At 38.5% G+C, this 18553-nt stretch overlaps 1 protein-coding gene across 2 annotated transcripts in view; it reads right to left on the bottom strand.

The window, feature by feature from the left end:
• The window catches only part of LOC126285010 (protein argonaute-2-like), a 363943-nt gene that overhangs the window by 65963 nt on the left and 279427 nt on the right, over window positions 1-18553 (bottom strand). For both annotated transcript variants that reach the window (XM_049984318.1, XM_049984319.1), the window contains exon 16: window positions 14107-14266. In XM_049984318.1, the coding sequence (XP_049840275.1) occupies window positions 14107-14266 (160 nt within the window). The remainder of the gene's footprint in view (window positions 1-14106; window positions 14267-18553) is intronic.

The following is an 18553-nucleotide window of genomic DNA, read 5'->3' as shown; positions in this document are numbered from 1 at the left end:
CTTCCTAAAAGACAATTTCCATTCCTTCCGAACTGACTATGCGAATGTAGATGAGATGTGGCTCAAATTCAAAGATATAGTAGCAACAGCAATTGAGATATTCATACCTCATAAATTGGTAAGAGATGGAACGGATCCCCCGTGGTACACAAAAAAGGTCCGAACGCTGTTGCAGAGGCAACGGAAAAAGCATGCGAAGTTCAGAAGAATGCGAAATCCTGAAGATGGGCTAAAATTTACAGACGCGCGAAATTTGGCACGTACTTCGATGCGAGATGCCTTTAATAGGTTCCACAACGAAACATTGTCTCGAAATTTGGTAGAAAATCCGAAGAAATTCTGGTCGTATGTAAAGTACACAAGCGGCAAGACGCAGTCAATACCTACGCTGCGCAGTGCCGATGGTACTGTTATCGACGACTGTGCCGCTAAAGCGGAGTTATTGAACGCAGTTTTCCGAAATTCCTTCACCAGGGAAGACGAATGGAATATTCCAGAATTTGAAACACGAACATCTGCTAGCATGAGTTTCTTAGAAGTAGATACCTTAGGGGTTGCGAAGCAACTCAAATCGCTTGATACGGGCAAGTCTTCAGGTCCAGATTGTATACCGATTAGGTTCCTTTCAGATTACGCTGATACTATAGCTCCCTACTTAGCACTCATATACAACCGCTCGCTCACCGATAGATCTGTACCTACAGATTGGAAAATTGCGCAGGTCGCACCAGTGTTCAAGAAGGGTAGTAGGAGTAATCCATTTAACTACAGACCTATATCATTGACGTCGGTTTGCAGTAGGGTTTTGGAGCATATACTGTATTCAAACATTATGAAGCACCTCGAAGAGAACGATCTATTGACACGTAATCAGCATGGCTTCAGAAAACATCGCTCTTGTGCAACGCAGCTAGCTCTTTATTCGCACGAAGTAATGGCCGCTATCGACAGGGGATCTCAAGTTGATTCCGTATTTCTAGATTTCCCGAAAGCTTTTGACACCGTTCCTCACAAGCGACTTCTAATCAAGCTGTGGAGCTATGGGGTATCGTCTCAGTTGTGCGACTGGATTCGTGATTTCCTGTCAGGAAGGTCGCAGTTCGTAGTAATAGACGGCAAATCATCGAGTAAAACTGAAGTGATATCAGGTGTTCCCCAGGGAAGCGTCCTGGGACCTCTACTGTTCCTGATCTATATAAATGACCTGGGTGACAATCTGAGCAGTTCTCTTAGGTTGTTCGCAGATGATGCTGTAATTTACCGTCTAGTAAGGTCATCCGAAGACCAGTATCAGCTGCAAAGCGATTTAGAAAAGATTGCTGTATGGTGTGTCAGGTGGCAGTTGACGCTAAATAACGAAAAGTGTGAGATGATCCACATGAGTTCCAAAAGAACTCCGTTGGAATTCGATTACTCGATAAATAGTACAATTCTCAAGGCTGTCAATTCAACTAAGTACCTGGGTGTTAAAATTACGAACAACTTCAGTTGGAAGGACCACATAGATAATATTGTCGGGAAGGCGAGCCAAAGGTTGCGTTTCATTGGCAGGACACTTAGAAGATGCAACAAGTCCACTAAAGAGACAGCTTACACTACACTCGTTCGTCCTCTGTTAGAATATTGCTGCGCGGTGTGGGATCCTTACCAGGTGGGATTGACGGAGGACATCGAGAGGGTGCAAAGAAGGGCAGCTCGTTTTGTATTATCGCGTTATAGAGGAGAGAGTGTGGCAGATATGATACACGAGTTGGGATGGAAGTCATTACAGCATAGACGTTTTTCGTCGCGGCGAGAGCTTTTTACGAAATTTCAGTCACCAACTTTCTCTTCCGAATGCGAAAATATTTTGTTGAGCCCAACCTACATAGGTAGGAATGATCATGAAAATAAAATAAGAGAAATCAGAGCTCGAACAGAAAGGTTTAGGTGTTCGTTTTTCCCGCTCGCTGTTCGGGAGTGGAATAGTAGAGAGATAGTATGATTGTGGTTCGATGAACCCTCTGCCAAGCACTTAAATGTGAATTGCAGAGTAGTCATGTAGATGTAGAATAGCAAGAAAAGCGTTTCTGAAGAAGAGAAGTTTGTTAACATCGAGTATAGATTTAAGTGTCAGGAAGTCATTTTTGAAAGTATTTGTATGGAGTGTAGCCATGTATGGAAGTGAATCATGGACGAAAATAGTTTGGACAAGAAGAGAATAGAAGCTTTCGAAATGTGGTGCTACAGAAGAATGCTGAAGATTAGATGGGTGGATCACATAACTAATGAGGAAGTATTGAATCAGATTGGGGAGAAGAGAAGTTTGTGGCACAACTTGACCAGAAGAAGGGATTGGTTGGTAGGACATGTTCTGAGGCATCAAGGAATCACAAATTTAGCATTGGAGGGCAGTGTGGAGGGTAAAAATCGTAGAGGGAGACCAAGAGATGACTACACTAAGCAGATTCAGAAGGATGTAGGTTGCAGTAGATACTGGGAGATGAAGAAGCTTGCACATGATAGAGTAGCATGGAGAGCTGCATCAAACCAGTTTCAGGACTGAAGACCACAACAACAACACAAAGAAAAGCTTAGATGATTTCAAAACTACAGTGTCTACTATAGACTGGCACCAAATAATTGATGAATTGCCACCCAATTCTGCATACAATCACATGTTCCAGACCCTTAAAGTGAAATTTGATGAACATTTTCCATTTAAACCCAAGAGATATTCAAATGCTAAATCAAAATGTAGACAAAAAACTAACAAAGTAAAGATGTGGTATACTCCTAGACTAGCTAAATTAAAATGTTTTGTCCAAATACTAAATGACAAGGTCAAAGCTGCTAAAGATATAGATATTAAGGATAGACTGTACTCCAGTTATTTACAGACCAAAAGGATCTACAGAAAGAAAGTAGAAAAAGCAAAGAAGGAAAGCAATGCCAGATTTATTGAAGAAGCTCACAATCCTTGTAAAGCAGCATGGGATCTGGTTAATGAGCACAGATAAAAGCCCACCTCTTGCTCCAATTCTTGCAATCCATATGAGTTTAACGACTATTTTATAAAAATGGTGGAAAACACAGTAGATGAAATTCCTGACTTTGGAATAGATCCTGCAGCTGTTGTGAAACTTGAGAATAAATGCAGCATGATAATGTGGAAGAGAGTGTATCCAAAAGAAATAATAAAAATTGTAAAAAGCTACAATTCTTCAGGGAGCCCTGATATTTATGGCATGTCCTGTACTAAGTTAAAAACTATAATCAGTGAAATTGCACAGCCATTAACAGTAGCAATAAATAAAAGCCTCCATGCAGGGGAATTTCCAGACTTCCTGAAAGTAGACGCACAGTGCCTGTTTACAAAAAAAGGCAGTCCACATGAAGTGTCAAGCTACAAGCCCATATCTATATTACCAGTAATAGCGAAGGTGATGGAGTCAATAATGAAAGAACAACTATGATGTGCAACATGGCTTTCGGAAGGGCAGGTAACAACAGCAGCTGTACTTGACTTAGTAACAAACATAAGTCAGGGTTTTGAAGACAAAGAGTCTATAGCACTAGTACTCTGTGACCTTAGTAAGACATTTGACTGCATCCCACAGAAGGCCCTGCTCAGAAAGCTAAAACATATGGTATAGGGGGATCTGTCCTGCAAACTCTTGAATCCTACCTGAGAAACAGACAACAGATTGTCTCCGTGCAAGGAGCTGATTCAGGTGAGAAGAAGCTACAGCATGGTGTGCCACATGGATCGGTAATAGGTCCCCTGCTGTTCCTTATCTTCGTAAATGACATGGGCTCCAATGGGCACACCTTGCAGTTTGCTGATGATACAACCTTGTTCTCAAAAGGAGAGAATGTTGTACAGGCAATCCAACAAGCAGAAGTCTTGTTCAATGAAGCTAAGGCCTGGTTTATCATGAACAAAATGAAAATTAATGAAGAAAAAACTCAGAGGATGTTATGCAGCCTCAGCAATACTGGAGCACTGGGTAACGCAGCAATTAGTACCAGAACAGTACCTGCTAACTGTGTACTATGCAATGTTCCACAGTCACATCAGTTATGGGCTGTTGTTTTGGGACCATTCTGCAGGCTGCAGATCATTACTTCAAGCAAAAAACAGACCACTGTGAACGAATTTTCACCAGGTTAGGAGTTCTGACTGTTTACAGCCAATATATATTGAACTGCCTCTTCCATATAAAGAGAAACCATGATATCTATAGAAAGAGAAATGAAGTTCACAAATACAGCACTTGCAACAAAGACAGTATCGACATGCCAAGGTGTCGATTAACAAAAGCACGAAACACCTTCCCAATGGTGGCCCTAAAATAGTTTAATGCTCTAGCTGACGACATTCAGTCTTTACCATGTGAGCAGTTTTAAACTACTATTTTGTGTAATCTAAAAGAGCAACCCTTCTACAATATTGAAGAATTCTTCTCTAGTAATAGCATAGTGTTTACTTGAGCTGCAGCTCAGTTCCATGACTCCTACAGCAACTGTTATATTTAATTTCATTCTATACTTGTGTCTATTTTATTGTTGTGATATTATTGTAATCTAATTTATAACTTAAATGTGTCTTGTGGTACTAAATTACTATCATAGTAGAGTTGTATTAATGTATTTTGATAATGTTGTATATTGACGCTGCCTGTCCAACTGTGGCTGGTGAATGACATAGAATTGGTAATAAAGATAATAATAATAATAGTTTTCCAAAAATTTGTCACTAATTTTGTCCAGCTGGCTGCACCACTAAATCAGATGTGCTGAAATGGGGGGAAACTTCAATGGATCGACACTCATTGGTCCGCATTCAATGGCTTGAAAATGGCCTTGACTGCAGTGCCTTTCTTAACTACACCTGACTTCAACTGTGAATTTATTTTGCAAACCTATGTTTCTAATTGAGGGACAGCAGCTGTGTTACTCCAAGAGAGTGAGGATCTGGAGGCCTTGTCCGTCTTGTTCAAACTCAACAAATTTAAACTCTGTCCTGAATACAAATTATTCTGTCTGAAAATGGATAACCAGGCTTTCACATGGGTATTGCCTAGGCCATGTGAAACATGAAGGATTGCCCATTGGGCTGTTAGAAGTTTTCACATTTCTACTTTCACACAAAGCATATTAGAGGTTGAGACAACCAAGTATCTAATTCTCCCTGTCATATGTTTCAATGAGAATCGCAAATAGTAGAGACTCAGCAAGCTCACCAGGAGTCAATATGTGATTCTGCTGTTGTGGGGGGGATTCCTGCACTCTTTGGAAACTCAGGAGAAAAATAGGATAACGGTGTTCAATTAAAGGATGTCAGAACAACAGCTTAGAGATGGTGAACAAGTGCTGGGTTATCCTATCAATACAGATCTCTCATATCACCATCTCCAAAAGAAACTGATTCCAGCAGTCTTTAAATACTTTCTACAGTCACTATATGGGGGACAGTTCAGCGTTTACGAAACCATTATGAATATTAAATAACATTTAACTTGAGCAACTATGAATGTCAATGTAAGGAAATTGGTTGGCCAGTGCCAAGAATGTAAAATAGCTAAGTCAATTCCAATACCCGAATGGGAGATCTACATTCCAGTTGGGCAGAGAACCCCATAGATAAGCTGTTTACTGACTATTTGGAGGCCCTACTTCACTCTAAATGTGGTAAAAAGTACATACTTCTGGTATTTGATGCATTTGCTCACCTACTTCTGGTGGTTTATGCATTTGTTCCTTTTGTTCCGATTCCTTCTGAGTACATCCATGACAACTGACGATACCATTCAGCACCCGCCCAAAATCCTTTCAGTGTTTAGGGCATCTAAGGTTTTAGTAAATGGTAATGTGTTGGCCTATTTGTCCCACGAATTCAGGAGGTTTCATTTTAATAGTGCTATTTCTCACATCACTGTCACAGCCTATTACCTGCAGCCATCTCTCACAGGTAGAGTTTATCGTAACATAAGTTTGGCCCTGATTATTTTTCATTCCCGGTTTTGGGTCAAGTGAGCTCAGTCCATCAACTGTCTTAACTTCTTGTTTAACACAGCTGTGTGCAAAACTCATAAAACTGTACCTCCCAAGCTGATGTTTTCATTTCTAGTTAATTTCCCAATATAAAGTCTGTAATCAGTGAACATTCTTCCTTAGGTTATTAATCCAAATACCATCAAAAACAATTGGTAAGCTGCTACAAACAATACTGAAAAGGTGGGAGGTTGCATGGTATAACAGGGGTAGGCACCCTGCCTCACTAAAGGAGAGTGATGTGGTTCATTTTTAAAAATTTAGTGCACAGGGTACAATTGGATAGACACTTACTGCTAAGATGCTCCCTCACTTTGTGGGACTGTATGACATCATTAGGATTGCCTCCCCAGGAGTTTCCTGGACCAGGACCAAGCCTCTATAAGGCAACTGAGGGCATATTTAAGCCAGCTCAAAGGTAGTTATAATAATCTGGATGATGAGCCACATGGCGTCTCATGAATACCGAGATGTGGTACTCATCATGATCCCCAGCCCTCCACCATCCTTCCCCTGGTGTTTTTCGTTAAGGTGAGGAGAACCGACCTGTGCTTGTGCAATACCAATTTCTTGTTTGAGTAAACTCTTTGCCTAGCATTACTTAGCTAAGGTTTTCTTCACATTCTATATCTACATCTACATTCATACTCCGCTAGCCACCTGACGGTGTGTGGCGGAGGGCACCTTGAGTACCTCCATCGTTTCTCCCTCCTATTCCAGTCTCCTATTGTTCGTGGAAAGAAAGATTGTCAGTATGCCTCTGTGTGGGCTTTAATCTCTCTGATTTTATCCTCATAGTCTCTTTGCGAGATATACGTAGGAGGGAGCAATATACTGCTCGACTCCTCGGTGAATGTATTTTCTCGAAACTTCAACAAAAGCCCATAACGAGCTACTGAGCATCTCTCTTGCAGAGTCTTCCACTGGAGTTTATCTATCATCGCCGTAATGCTTTCACGATTACTAAATGATCCTGTAACGAAGAGCACTGCTCTCCGTTGGATCTTCTCTATCTCTTCTATCAACCCCATCTGGTACGGATCCCACACTGTTGAGCGGTATTCAAGCAGTGGGCGAACAAGTGTACTGTAATGTACTTCCTTTGTTTTCGGATTGCATTTCCTTAGGATTCTTCCAATGAATCTCAGTCTGGCATCTGCTTTACCGACGATCAACTTTATATGACCATTCCATTTTAAATTGCTCCTAATGCCTACTCCCAGATAATTTATGGAATTAACTGCTTCCAGTTGCTGACCTGCTATATTGTAGCTAAATGATAAAGGATCTTCATTCCAAGTCATGGTGCCTGGAATGGCTCTGTAAGGGATTTAAGCACATGTGCACCTCGGTCAAGATCAGTGGGAATTTGGCTGTTTTGACAGAACCTCAAATAGGACAATGTCTTGTAGTTCAAAGCTATTAGGGTTGCTCATTATGTCAGCACAACTGATGTTTACTTCATAAGCCCAGCCATCTGACATTGGAGAGCTGTAACTTTACCTGGCCTGTGTAGTGATGGGGCATATTCTGGAGTTCATACACTGCCCATGATTTGCTTTGCCCCAATCCAGGAACCACAATGAGGAGCATTGTTTTGTTCAAGTAAATAGTCACTTAACTGTAAGAGTGTGTCAGTTTTAGGAGACACATAATTTTTTAAAATTGAAATTATAGTGTCTATTGTCTCTTGTATTTAAGTGCCTCTTAATATTTATCTTCTTCTAATACGAGGTGGGCAAGGGACTCCGTTGTATGCCCATGTGTTTCTGTTACATTCAATTGCTATGTAAATTTAATTTGTAGTCTGCCTGTATGGTTTACAATTTGTCAAGCATCTGCCTGGGAGGTCAGCCGAAATCGATGTGTTGCTGTATTCATTTAATATGCATGCTTCATGCCCTTTGCTTGCCCGAGATTTCATTACTCATAAAAGTACTTGGTAAACACTTCAGTCTGTTTTATTGATGCATAAATGTTAATTTTTTTGTCTTCTACAATTACACACATTCATGAAATAGGCTACTTCACAGCTGTGTGTGTAAAGTCAAAAAGCACAAGTCTATTTCCCAGATGTATAAATTAATTTAAGTTCCTGTTTACTTATGATTACCTGTATTAGTGAAACAGATGTTTCCCTTAAATGGTTTCACAGCTGTGTGTGTTAAGTTATAGTTTTCATCAGTATGAACTTTTTTTAAATTCTGTTTTTCATGTAACTAATGTTAGTTTGTGTTCAAGTCTGCTTCAAAGACGAATACATTATTTTATGTGCATACAGCGACATAGCAATTCCTTTGTTTTAAAATTTAAATACTAATTTTCCTATCAGGGGTCTGATTTTATTTGATGCAAGAATCTGATTTGCAGATGCATACATTAACTAAAATTTCTGCTTTTCCTTCTTGTTCAAACTAGTCAGACACAGTTTTTTCTGCTTGTCTTTTCAGCTGTGAATGTGTTCTTTTTTTAAAAAAAAATTTTGGTATTTGCTCACATTACTGTCTACTCCGTATCCTGTCTGCTTCACAGATGCATATATATGTTATTTCCAGCATCATCTAATTTTGATAACTTCTGTATTTCTCAGAATCTAACTATTTGTTTTCTCACTTAGCCTCTGAGGCAAACTAATGTCACCTGCTTTTGCAATTAAAGATTCACCCACTGGGCAAATAAATAAATATTTTGACTTCTAACATTATTTTATTTTCGCACATCACCTTACTACTCCCAGATGCTTGATCCGCAACAGTCCAAACAGAATAAACAATTTTACTATACAATAATGTCTAATAGTGCTCACATACAAGTTTTTTTACATTTATATTTATAACTAACATGATGTTTAAAGCAAATACACACATGTCTCAATGTGAAATACATGTGTAGGTTGTACCTGAACCTGAATGGTATTGGTTCACAGGTATATCAAAGTTCTTTTTTTACATTTATTCTTTTAGAAATTTTCATTGTCAAAATATATTTGTAATTATTATTATTATTATTGTGACTACAGATGCACTCTACACCTACATATATACTCCGCTAGCCACCAAGCAGTGTGTGGTGGAGGGCACAATTCATGGCAAAATCATATCCCCCCGTTCCACTCACAGATCGCAAGGGAAAAATGACTGGCTGAATGCCTCAGTACGAGCTCTAATTTCCCTTATCTTTGAATGGTGATCACTGTGCGATTTAAAAGTTGGTAGTAATAATACACGCTCTACATCCTCGGTTAAGATCGGATTTCGGAATTTAGTGAGCAGCCCCTTCCGTTTAGTGTGTTGTCTATCTGCGAGTGCGTCCCACTTCAAACTTTCTATGAGATTTGTAACACTCTCGTGATGGCTATATGTACCAGTCACAAATCCTGCCACTCTTCTTTGGACCTCCTCAATCTCCTGAATCAGACCCCACTGGTAAGGGTCCCATACAGATGAACAATAATCTGACACTGGATGAACTAATGTATTGTAAGCTATTTACTTTGTTGAAGGACTGCATTGCTTCAGGATTCTACCAATAAACTGCAATCTAGAGTTCACCTTGCCCATTACTTGTGTAATCTGATCATTCCATTTGAGATCATTTTGAATAGTCACACCCAGGTACTTGATGGATGTTACCACTTCCAAAGACTGGTCATTTATTTTGTACTCTTACATTAATGGGGATTTTTGCCTAGTTATACGCAGTAGGTTACATTTGCTAATATTGAAATATAACTGCCAGTCATTATACCACACATTTATTTTCTGCAAATCCTCATTGATTTGTTCACAACTTTCGTATGATACTACTTTCCTGTAGACTACAGCATCATTCGCAAATAGTCTAATGCTGCTGTCAGTAACATTAACCAGTTCACTTATGTAAACTGTAAAAAGCAGCAGATCTATTACGCTGCCCTGGGGCACACCTGAAGTTACGCTTGTTTCTGCTGAAGTCGCCCCATTCACGACGACATACTGCTCTCTGTCTGTTAGAAAACTTTCTATCCTACCACATATGGCATCAGATAGACTGTAAGCGCACACTTTTTGGAGCAAGCGACAGTGTGGAACTGAGTCAAACACCTTTGGAAAGTTGAGAAATATGGCATCAACCTGGGAGCCGGTGTCTAGAGCAGTCTGTTGTATATCATGCACAAAGAGGGCCAGCTGTGTCTCGTATGACTGCTGTTTTCTAAAACCATGCTGGTTTCTGCAGATGAGCTTGTCAGAGTCTAGAAAGGTCATTATGTCTGAACACAAAATATGTTCCATGATTCTGCAACAAATCCATGTCAGTGAAATTGGCTGGTATTTATCTGCATCCAATTTTCTACCCTTTTTATAGATTGCTATGACCTGGGCCTTCTTCCAGTCTGATGGAACTTTCTGCTGTTCCAATGATCTCTGATAGATGATGGATAAGAATGGTGCTATATTTGTAGCATAGTCAACATAAAATCTTACTGGGACTCCGTCTGGGCCAGATGCCTTCCTGGTGTCTAAGGATCTTAACTGTTTTACAATCCCAGATACACTAAACACTATGTCAGCCATTCTTCCATTTGCTCAATAATTGAAAGGGGGTATGGTGCTGCAGTCTTCTACCATAAACGAGTTTTTGAAAGCTAGGTTTAGAATTTTGGCCTCCTGTTTATCATCATCAATTGCATTACCCATACTGTCAGCAAGGGAAGGTATTGAATTATTTGTAGAGTTCACAGATTTTACGTACAACCAAAATTTTTTGGGGTTATTTTTAGAATTGGCAGATAAAATACCTGCTTTCAAATTTGTTAAAAGAATCTCTCATTGACCTATTGACAGCTGATTTCATTTCGCATAATTTCTGTTCGTCATTGGGGCAGTGACTACATTTAAAATGACTGTGCAAAATTCGCTGCTTTCTCAGCAACTTCCTAATAGGTTTGTTGTACTGAGGTGGATGGATCCTTTCCCTCCCCTACATTTTTGGTTCAAATGGCTCTGAGCACTATGGGACTCAACTGCTGTGGTCATCAGTCCCCTAGAACTTAGAACTACTTAAACCTAACCAACCTAAGGACATCACACACATCCATGCCCGAGGTAGGATTCGAACCTGCGACAGTAGCAGTCGCACGGTTCCAGACTGCGCGCCTAGAACCGCGAGACCACCGTGGCCGGCCCCTACATTTTTGCTAGGTGCATATTCTCTAGCACGCAGTGGACAATACCTTTAAATTCCAACCAAAGATGCTCAAATATCCTTGTGCCCATGGTGAATGCTTGGAGCTGACTATGAAGATATTTGTTAATGACACTTTTATTTGCTTTCCCAAACAAGAAAACTCTATGCTGTTTCTTTGTTTTTGTTTTTTCTTCAACTTCCACTGACATAGAAGCCACAACGACATTATGGTCGCTAATACCTTCTTCTAGATTAACTTCCTCGAAAAGATCAGGTCTGTTTGTCACTACAATATCTAAGATGTTCCCATCTTGAGTTTGTTTTCTAACCAATTGCTCAAGGTTGTATGTTGAGAGCACTCCTAGAATAGCTTCACATGAGTCTTTGCTTCTGCCTCCTGTGATAAACGTGTAAATTTCCCAGTCAGTGGATGCCAGATTAAAGTCTCCATCTATAACTAATTTATTATTTGGATATTTATTCCCTATGTACTCAAGAATTTCCCTGAAATATTCTGCCACATTTCTTGTGGATGCAGGTGGTCTATAAAAACAGCCTAATACAATGGACAATTCTTGTCTGATTGACAGCTTTATCCAGACTATTTCACAGTCTGACCCAGTAACGATCTCAACTGCATTTAAACAGCTTTTAACTGCAATGAACACACCACCTCCCATAGCATCAGTCCTATCCTTCCTATCCAGGTTCGAATCCTGCCTCGGGCATGGATGTGTCTGATGTCCTTAGATTAGTTATGTTTAAGTAGTTCTAAGTCTAGGGGACTGATGACCTCAGATGTTAAGCCCCACAGTACTCAGAGCCATTTGAACCATTTGGATTCCAAAACTATGTAAGCAAGGTGTACCCATCAGTCCAGTTGTACCATCATTCACTGCCCCATCTTACATGTTGACTAGTAAATCGGACACTTTAATTAAAAATAAAATAAAATCCAAATCAAATCAATGGTATTTCAAACTCAATGGAAGTTACAAATAAGATTAAACATATATGTTACAGAGCATCAAGTGCACCATGTATCTAAGATTAAAGATATATCTCACTGAGGGCTAAATTAGCATCCTCTGAGGTCTGTAATTTGTTTTTCAACATACAATTAGGTGTATGCAGTAATATTCTGGCAGAGCTGATGTCCAGGTTTCATGATAGCTGTGTAGAAGTGAAGACTTGAGACTGACCACTTAGGTATGTTTAGCACCAAACTATTTCCAGTTCCAAGGGACTCTGAGTAATCAGGTAGATGGTTTAGCTATAGTTTCCCCTCTTAGTCCACTTTTGGATGAAATATTCATGGACTTTTCGAACAAAGAATCTTCAAGTGCACATATTAAACACTGGTTCAGATATGAAATTGGTGTATTGTGTGTGTGGACAGGCACTACAAGACAGCTCAACACACTTTTTCATAACTTAAAAAGTTAACTAAAATATTTAGTTCACAATGGAGATTGGCAACAAATCCACTAACTTCCTAGATCCAGCCACTGACATTAGTACACAAACATACTATTTCAACATTTATAGAAAAACTACAACTGCAGACACGGGAATAATCTTGCTCACAACACACAGTAACACACAAACAAGCAGCTTCACATTGAAAAGTGCACCGTCACACATCTGTCCCAATGTCCAAAGGAAATTTGAAACAGAGTTAGACATAATAAGATTTATTGCCTCAACCAACAGCTGCAATCCTGTCCTGACTGAAAACTGAAAATTATACCCTTCCTCTATGTCTAGAGGTTGCAAAATTATGACTCCATAATTGCTAAGCATATACTGAGTGAGAGCCATAGCACAAGCTAAAGTCCAATGTTTTCCACTTGGAAACAAAGACCGGAGACTCAACCTGCTGGAAGCCCTGGAAATCAACAACACCTAGCCCACAGCCCTCATTAATATTAAACACCCAAACACAGCTTAATACTCCCAAACTTCACTTAATGCTCAGAGTTTTCGTAAGTTTTCCCACATGTCCATTTCTTTCTATTCCTATATTCTCCTGTATCAATTTATTTTATTCTGACTGCCTATGTACTCCATACATTTTGTTGTTACAGCTGTCAGTTCTATCCTTTACCCTGTTTCTGTACCTCCTTTCATATATGATATCTCTTCACACTATTCTTTATTACTCTCTCAACTACTAATTTTATTGAGATTGTTAATTTAATTTAAATTATTATATCGGTACGGTTTTTTGAGTTTACTGTTAATGGTTTTCCTGGTTTGTTCCATTTATATTTATTTACTGCTGAACTTTTTACTTTTTCAATTCCGTTACAGCTGCACAAAGATGAAATTTACTGAGTGTTTGTGCCTCAGTCCAGATGAGTAACATATTTTCTAATGTTGTTCACAAATATTATAGCCTCTTTGATAATAACAGTCAGTTAAATTCTGATGATGGTCTTGCAAGACAAAAAATGGTTAACTAAATAAATTAATCCTGTAGAACATATGCAATATTGTGATTTTCATTTATAATTGTGTTGTTCTACCACAAAGGAATAGAAGGATCAGTTAATGTGATTGTAAATTTTTAATAAATGCATTTCTTTTTCCATTTTCAAACAAGCAGTACTCTTTATTTATGGACATGACTTGTACTTATGGAGTTTGCTACCAAAAAACAACTTGACTATGTCAAAATTTTCCCAATTGTTAGATAAGAGAGAGGTAAAAATGTCCTCAAATAGGTCAGGTTTATTTTTGCCATTAGATCTAATAGATCTCCATCATGACTGGAGTCTGACCTATCTGTTATACACTGTTTTTCAGCGAAAGCATTTAGTTTCATTACAGTTGATAAAAATAGGTGCTCTGTAATTTCAGTACAATTACATACTGTACACAAATTTATTTGAAAGTACCAACCTGATAAGCGGTGCCAGGTTGTGATTCACTCCATTTAGTTTTGAATTCACCTTCAGTAAAATATTTTGTACAGTGCTGTAATTGGATCGTGAAACAGTCTTCCACTTAAGGCACTGTGTGAGAAGACCAACTTGCAACTCTGCAAACTGTTTCACTTGGGCTGAAAAAAAATTATAAATTATATAGTTTCAGTTACACACTAAACTGCAACAATAACTGAAACACTACATAAAAATAATTATGCACTCCCTTTGTCACACAAACCCAGCTGACAAAGACAATATCAGATTTATTAGAGAAAATCTACTATACACCATGGGCTGCACTAGAAACATTTATTTGCCCAAACCAGTTTTCAGGTTTGTAACCCATCATCTGTGGCATACTATGTACCTCCATAACAAATACATGCATGTGAGTTAATATGATAGGTTCTCAGCTCTCTCCTATAACATAGTATACAATTGTCATGTGTGTTACTGTTATTAAATCTTAGGCAGGGACTATTCTTGATGTCGTTTGATGTAACAGTCATATAGTGTAAACTGCCTTAGATTTGACAGCAGTAACATACATGACCATTATATTATGTTATAAATGACAGATTTTAGGTGCTATAGCATTAACTGACACTCATGACACTGCTGCAGAGGTGTGTAATATGCAACTGATGACTGCTTATAAACCCAAAAACCTATAGTGCAGCTCACAGTATATAGATGGTGTCCCTTTATAATTATCTGAAAGTTTCAGAGCCCCAAGCATTCAAGACTTTTTACAATATCAAATGCAAAGAGAATGCTAATTTCACAAGATAATTTGACAAGATGTTTCATTAAAAAAATAACAGTAGAAAATTAAATCAGCAATCATGGACATTACAGCTGCTTCTCCAGAAAAACTCCAATTTGTCTCCAAAAAGGAGCACTACACTGAATTTACAAACTATTTTGTGACCTATTGACTCACTAGAAACAGGCATAAAACAAGTAACTGCTGAACTAAAAGTGGTTTGTAGTCGTTGTATGTTGATTAAATATGAAGAAATTAAGAGTAACTTTAGAAGTGAACAGATGAGAACTGCTCCATACAGAGTTGCACCGGCATGTGTGTATGCATCTCGTTGGTTGCTCCCCACTATCACCACTTGAGTGCCAATGTATTTCAGTATCTGAATCAAATCATCAGTATTCTTAGGCCATCTTGAAGGGAGAGAATGACTAATTCACACTGGGTGGCGTGGACGCATGTATGCATCTTTCTGGTTAAACTTTGCTAGAGGAATTTTTTGAATGTTTAGGTCAGATAGAGGGGGTTACCTATTCATGCTCAGTTGTGTGAATGCATTTACATGCTTGGTTGGTCAAACATCACCAATGGAAAATTTGGTTTTTAATGTTATGTTAATGGGGCAATCGACTCACATTAGTTGCATGAACATATGCATGCGTTTAAGCATGAACATATGCATGCGTTTAAGTCAGTTAGTTTCCACAGCCCAGTTAATCCTCATTGGGGAGATGAATGTGAACAAGGTCTCCCATTTCTGAGGTCTTAAGGTAATAATATGGTTGTCGCTCCAAATACCTTCCGAACAAGACATCCAAAGAGTAAATGTATACTGGTGTGCAAGATTAAAGCAACAAACAGAAATTTTGCAAGGCTGCAATTATTTTCCCACAAAACAGTATAAATAGGTGGTATTACGTAGAAACAATCTGAAGAATACATAGTGTAAACATCTGCAACATGCATAATGGTAGACAAAATGTTCTTCATTTTTTCCAACTTAACAGACCTGCATACACATTCTGACGACTGGTTAATGTCTCAGTATGGGGTGTGACAACCTTTGGCAGCAATACAGCCCTGGCAATGACAGGGCATGGTGTGAATGATGTCATCAGTCTCATGTTGAGGCCATAGCGCCCATTCTTACTGCAGAGCTGCATGCAGTCTTGGAGAATGGTTAGTGGATGCTGACATGATGCAAGTCATCTCCCTAGTGCATCCCTGACATGCTCTATGGTATTCAAATAAGGAGAGCAAACAGGCACACCATGTATGCAATATCTTCTGCTTACAAGAAAACATCTACCACCCGTGCTCTACGAGATCAAGCTTTATCGTGCATCAATACAAAGTGTGGGGCCACAGCACCTCATGACATCTAATTTAATTTATTTTAAGACAAGTAGTTCAAACAAAAATACTGTTCTAATTGAGGACATTCAGGAAAATACCTGTTCAGAATGTAAATTTCTGGGGATATATATAGATGACAGACATTTGTGGAATCAGCAAATAGATCATGTCTGTGGTAAAGTAACATCTAGTCTGTATTTACTAAGGAGATTAGTTCAATATTTAGATATTGAAGCAATAAAAATAGCATATTTTTGGTTGGTGTATCCCCATCTATCTTATGGAATTGTATTGTGGGGTGGGTGTAGCCAATACAATATAAAAAGGGTATTTGTATTGCAGAAAAGAGTAATAAGAACTATGGCAAAAGTAAGACCCAGAACTAAATGTAAAAACCTGTTTATTAAGTTTAATATTACGCCTATCTATGCAGTATATATGTTTCACTCAATATCATTAGTGAAAAAAGACAAAAAAGTGACAAACAGCAATAGGGAAATCCATGATTACAATACAAGACAAAAATCAGACTTTCATATGGTGAGCAGACGATTGACTCTAACGACAAATACCCCATTCATTAAGGGAGCAATATTTTATAATTCTCTGTCAAACAACCTGAAACAGCTTTCTGGTAGCATTTTTAATAACGAGTTAAAAAAATGGCTTATATTGAAGTGCCCATACAGTATGGTGCTGACATGATTTGACCTTAGGAATGCTATGTTAAATATACTTAAATGATATTTTACTTAGTAGCATGTAATCTATTTATACTGTGTATTAATAATCTAAATGTAATTATTATATCATTGCCCATGCATGTTAAATACATGTTTCGAGCTGTAAGATAAATAAATAAACATCTACATCTACATCTACATGATTACTCTGCAATTCACATTTAAGTGCTTGGCAGAGGGTTCAACGAACCACAATCATACCATCTCCCTACCATTCCACTCCCGAACAGCGCGCGGGAGAAACGAACACCTAAACCTTTCTGTTCGAGCTCTGACTTCTCGTATTTTATTTTGATGATCATTTCTACCTATGTAGGCTGGGCTCAACAAAATATTTTTGTATTCGGAAGAGAAAGTTGGTGACTGAAATTTCATAAATTTCGGACCGCGGCCGATTTAAAGGCTACCATCTAGCAAGTGTGGCGTCTGGCGGTGACACCACACATTGTTTGTCACATTCTGATAATGAGTGTTTACGTCTTGTCGCTGCTTGTGGCTTGGCTTGCTTTTGTGCACCCTGCCGTGCTTTTAAAAAAAGGAAGAAGGAAAAAAAAAAAAAGAAAGAAAGAAAGAGGTGGAATTGTCTCATTAGCAAAACAATGGCAAGAGACCACTATTTGTTGTTACTTACACTGCTGCTTTCTTTGATAATGATCAACAAGAACCAAATAATAGACTGCATATGATAGAAGATGTTCTGAATGGGAGTTTGGCAAAAATTTTTCTCCGTTTGAAAATCATTGCAGACGTCTCTTTAGTACATTACATTCTGCACAGAATTTAGTCATCTTAGATTTAAAAATCTAGTCAATTGCCGTGTTTCATTTCTGTCTGTATCACTATTAGGCATAAGGATAATACGAATATAAACATGACATGATATGTATATTGTTTCGCGTTTATTGTTGTCTCACTCTAGTTTCATAGCTTATTAGGCAGACAGGATTTAAATGAGATAGCAGCAAACACGAAAGAATACATGGCAAAATGTTTATATCCGTATTATTCTTATGGTGAAGAGAATACTGCATGTGATTCACAATTCACAAAAGTTCCTATTAACAACCGCGTCTTCTCACAGGTAGGAAAAAATTCAGAACATAGAGTTGGCCATATTGACAAACATCCCAAACAGTCTTGCCAGTCGGATTTTTGTTGTAATCAAAATGCTGCTACATTCAAAGATGAACAATACGGAATCTGTATTTACTTTGTTGGATAATGTATGAAAGTGCAGTGGTCAAAACTCGGGGTGGATAAAAAAGCTCATCTTCCACTTTTTTTTTTTTTACTGACGCAGAGGTTTTAGCGCCAGTATTTATCTTTGTGACTGCAAAGCATGCCTGTGTAGCGCTACATATATTTGATGGCAGAATTTAGTTGTAGCAACACCTACCAACATTTTTCAGAACTTCTGCTTACTTTGCACTCGATTCTAAGCTGCAGGTGTTTTTTTGGATTACAAAAAGCGGAAAAAAGTGTGGCTTATATTCGAGTAAATATAGTACCTTGGGAGAAGTGGAAGAAATAATACTCAAAAGTAGTGAAAATTGCAATAT

This window comes from Schistocerca gregaria, chromosome 8 (assembly GCF_023897955.1).
Source record: "Schistocerca gregaria isolate iqSchGreg1 chromosome 8, iqSchGreg1.2, whole genome shotgun sequence".
Taxonomy (NCBI): Eukaryota; Metazoa; Arthropoda; class Insecta; order Orthoptera; family Acrididae; genus Schistocerca; species Schistocerca gregaria.
This window is presented reverse-complemented; position numbering and strand designations above follow the sequence as displayed.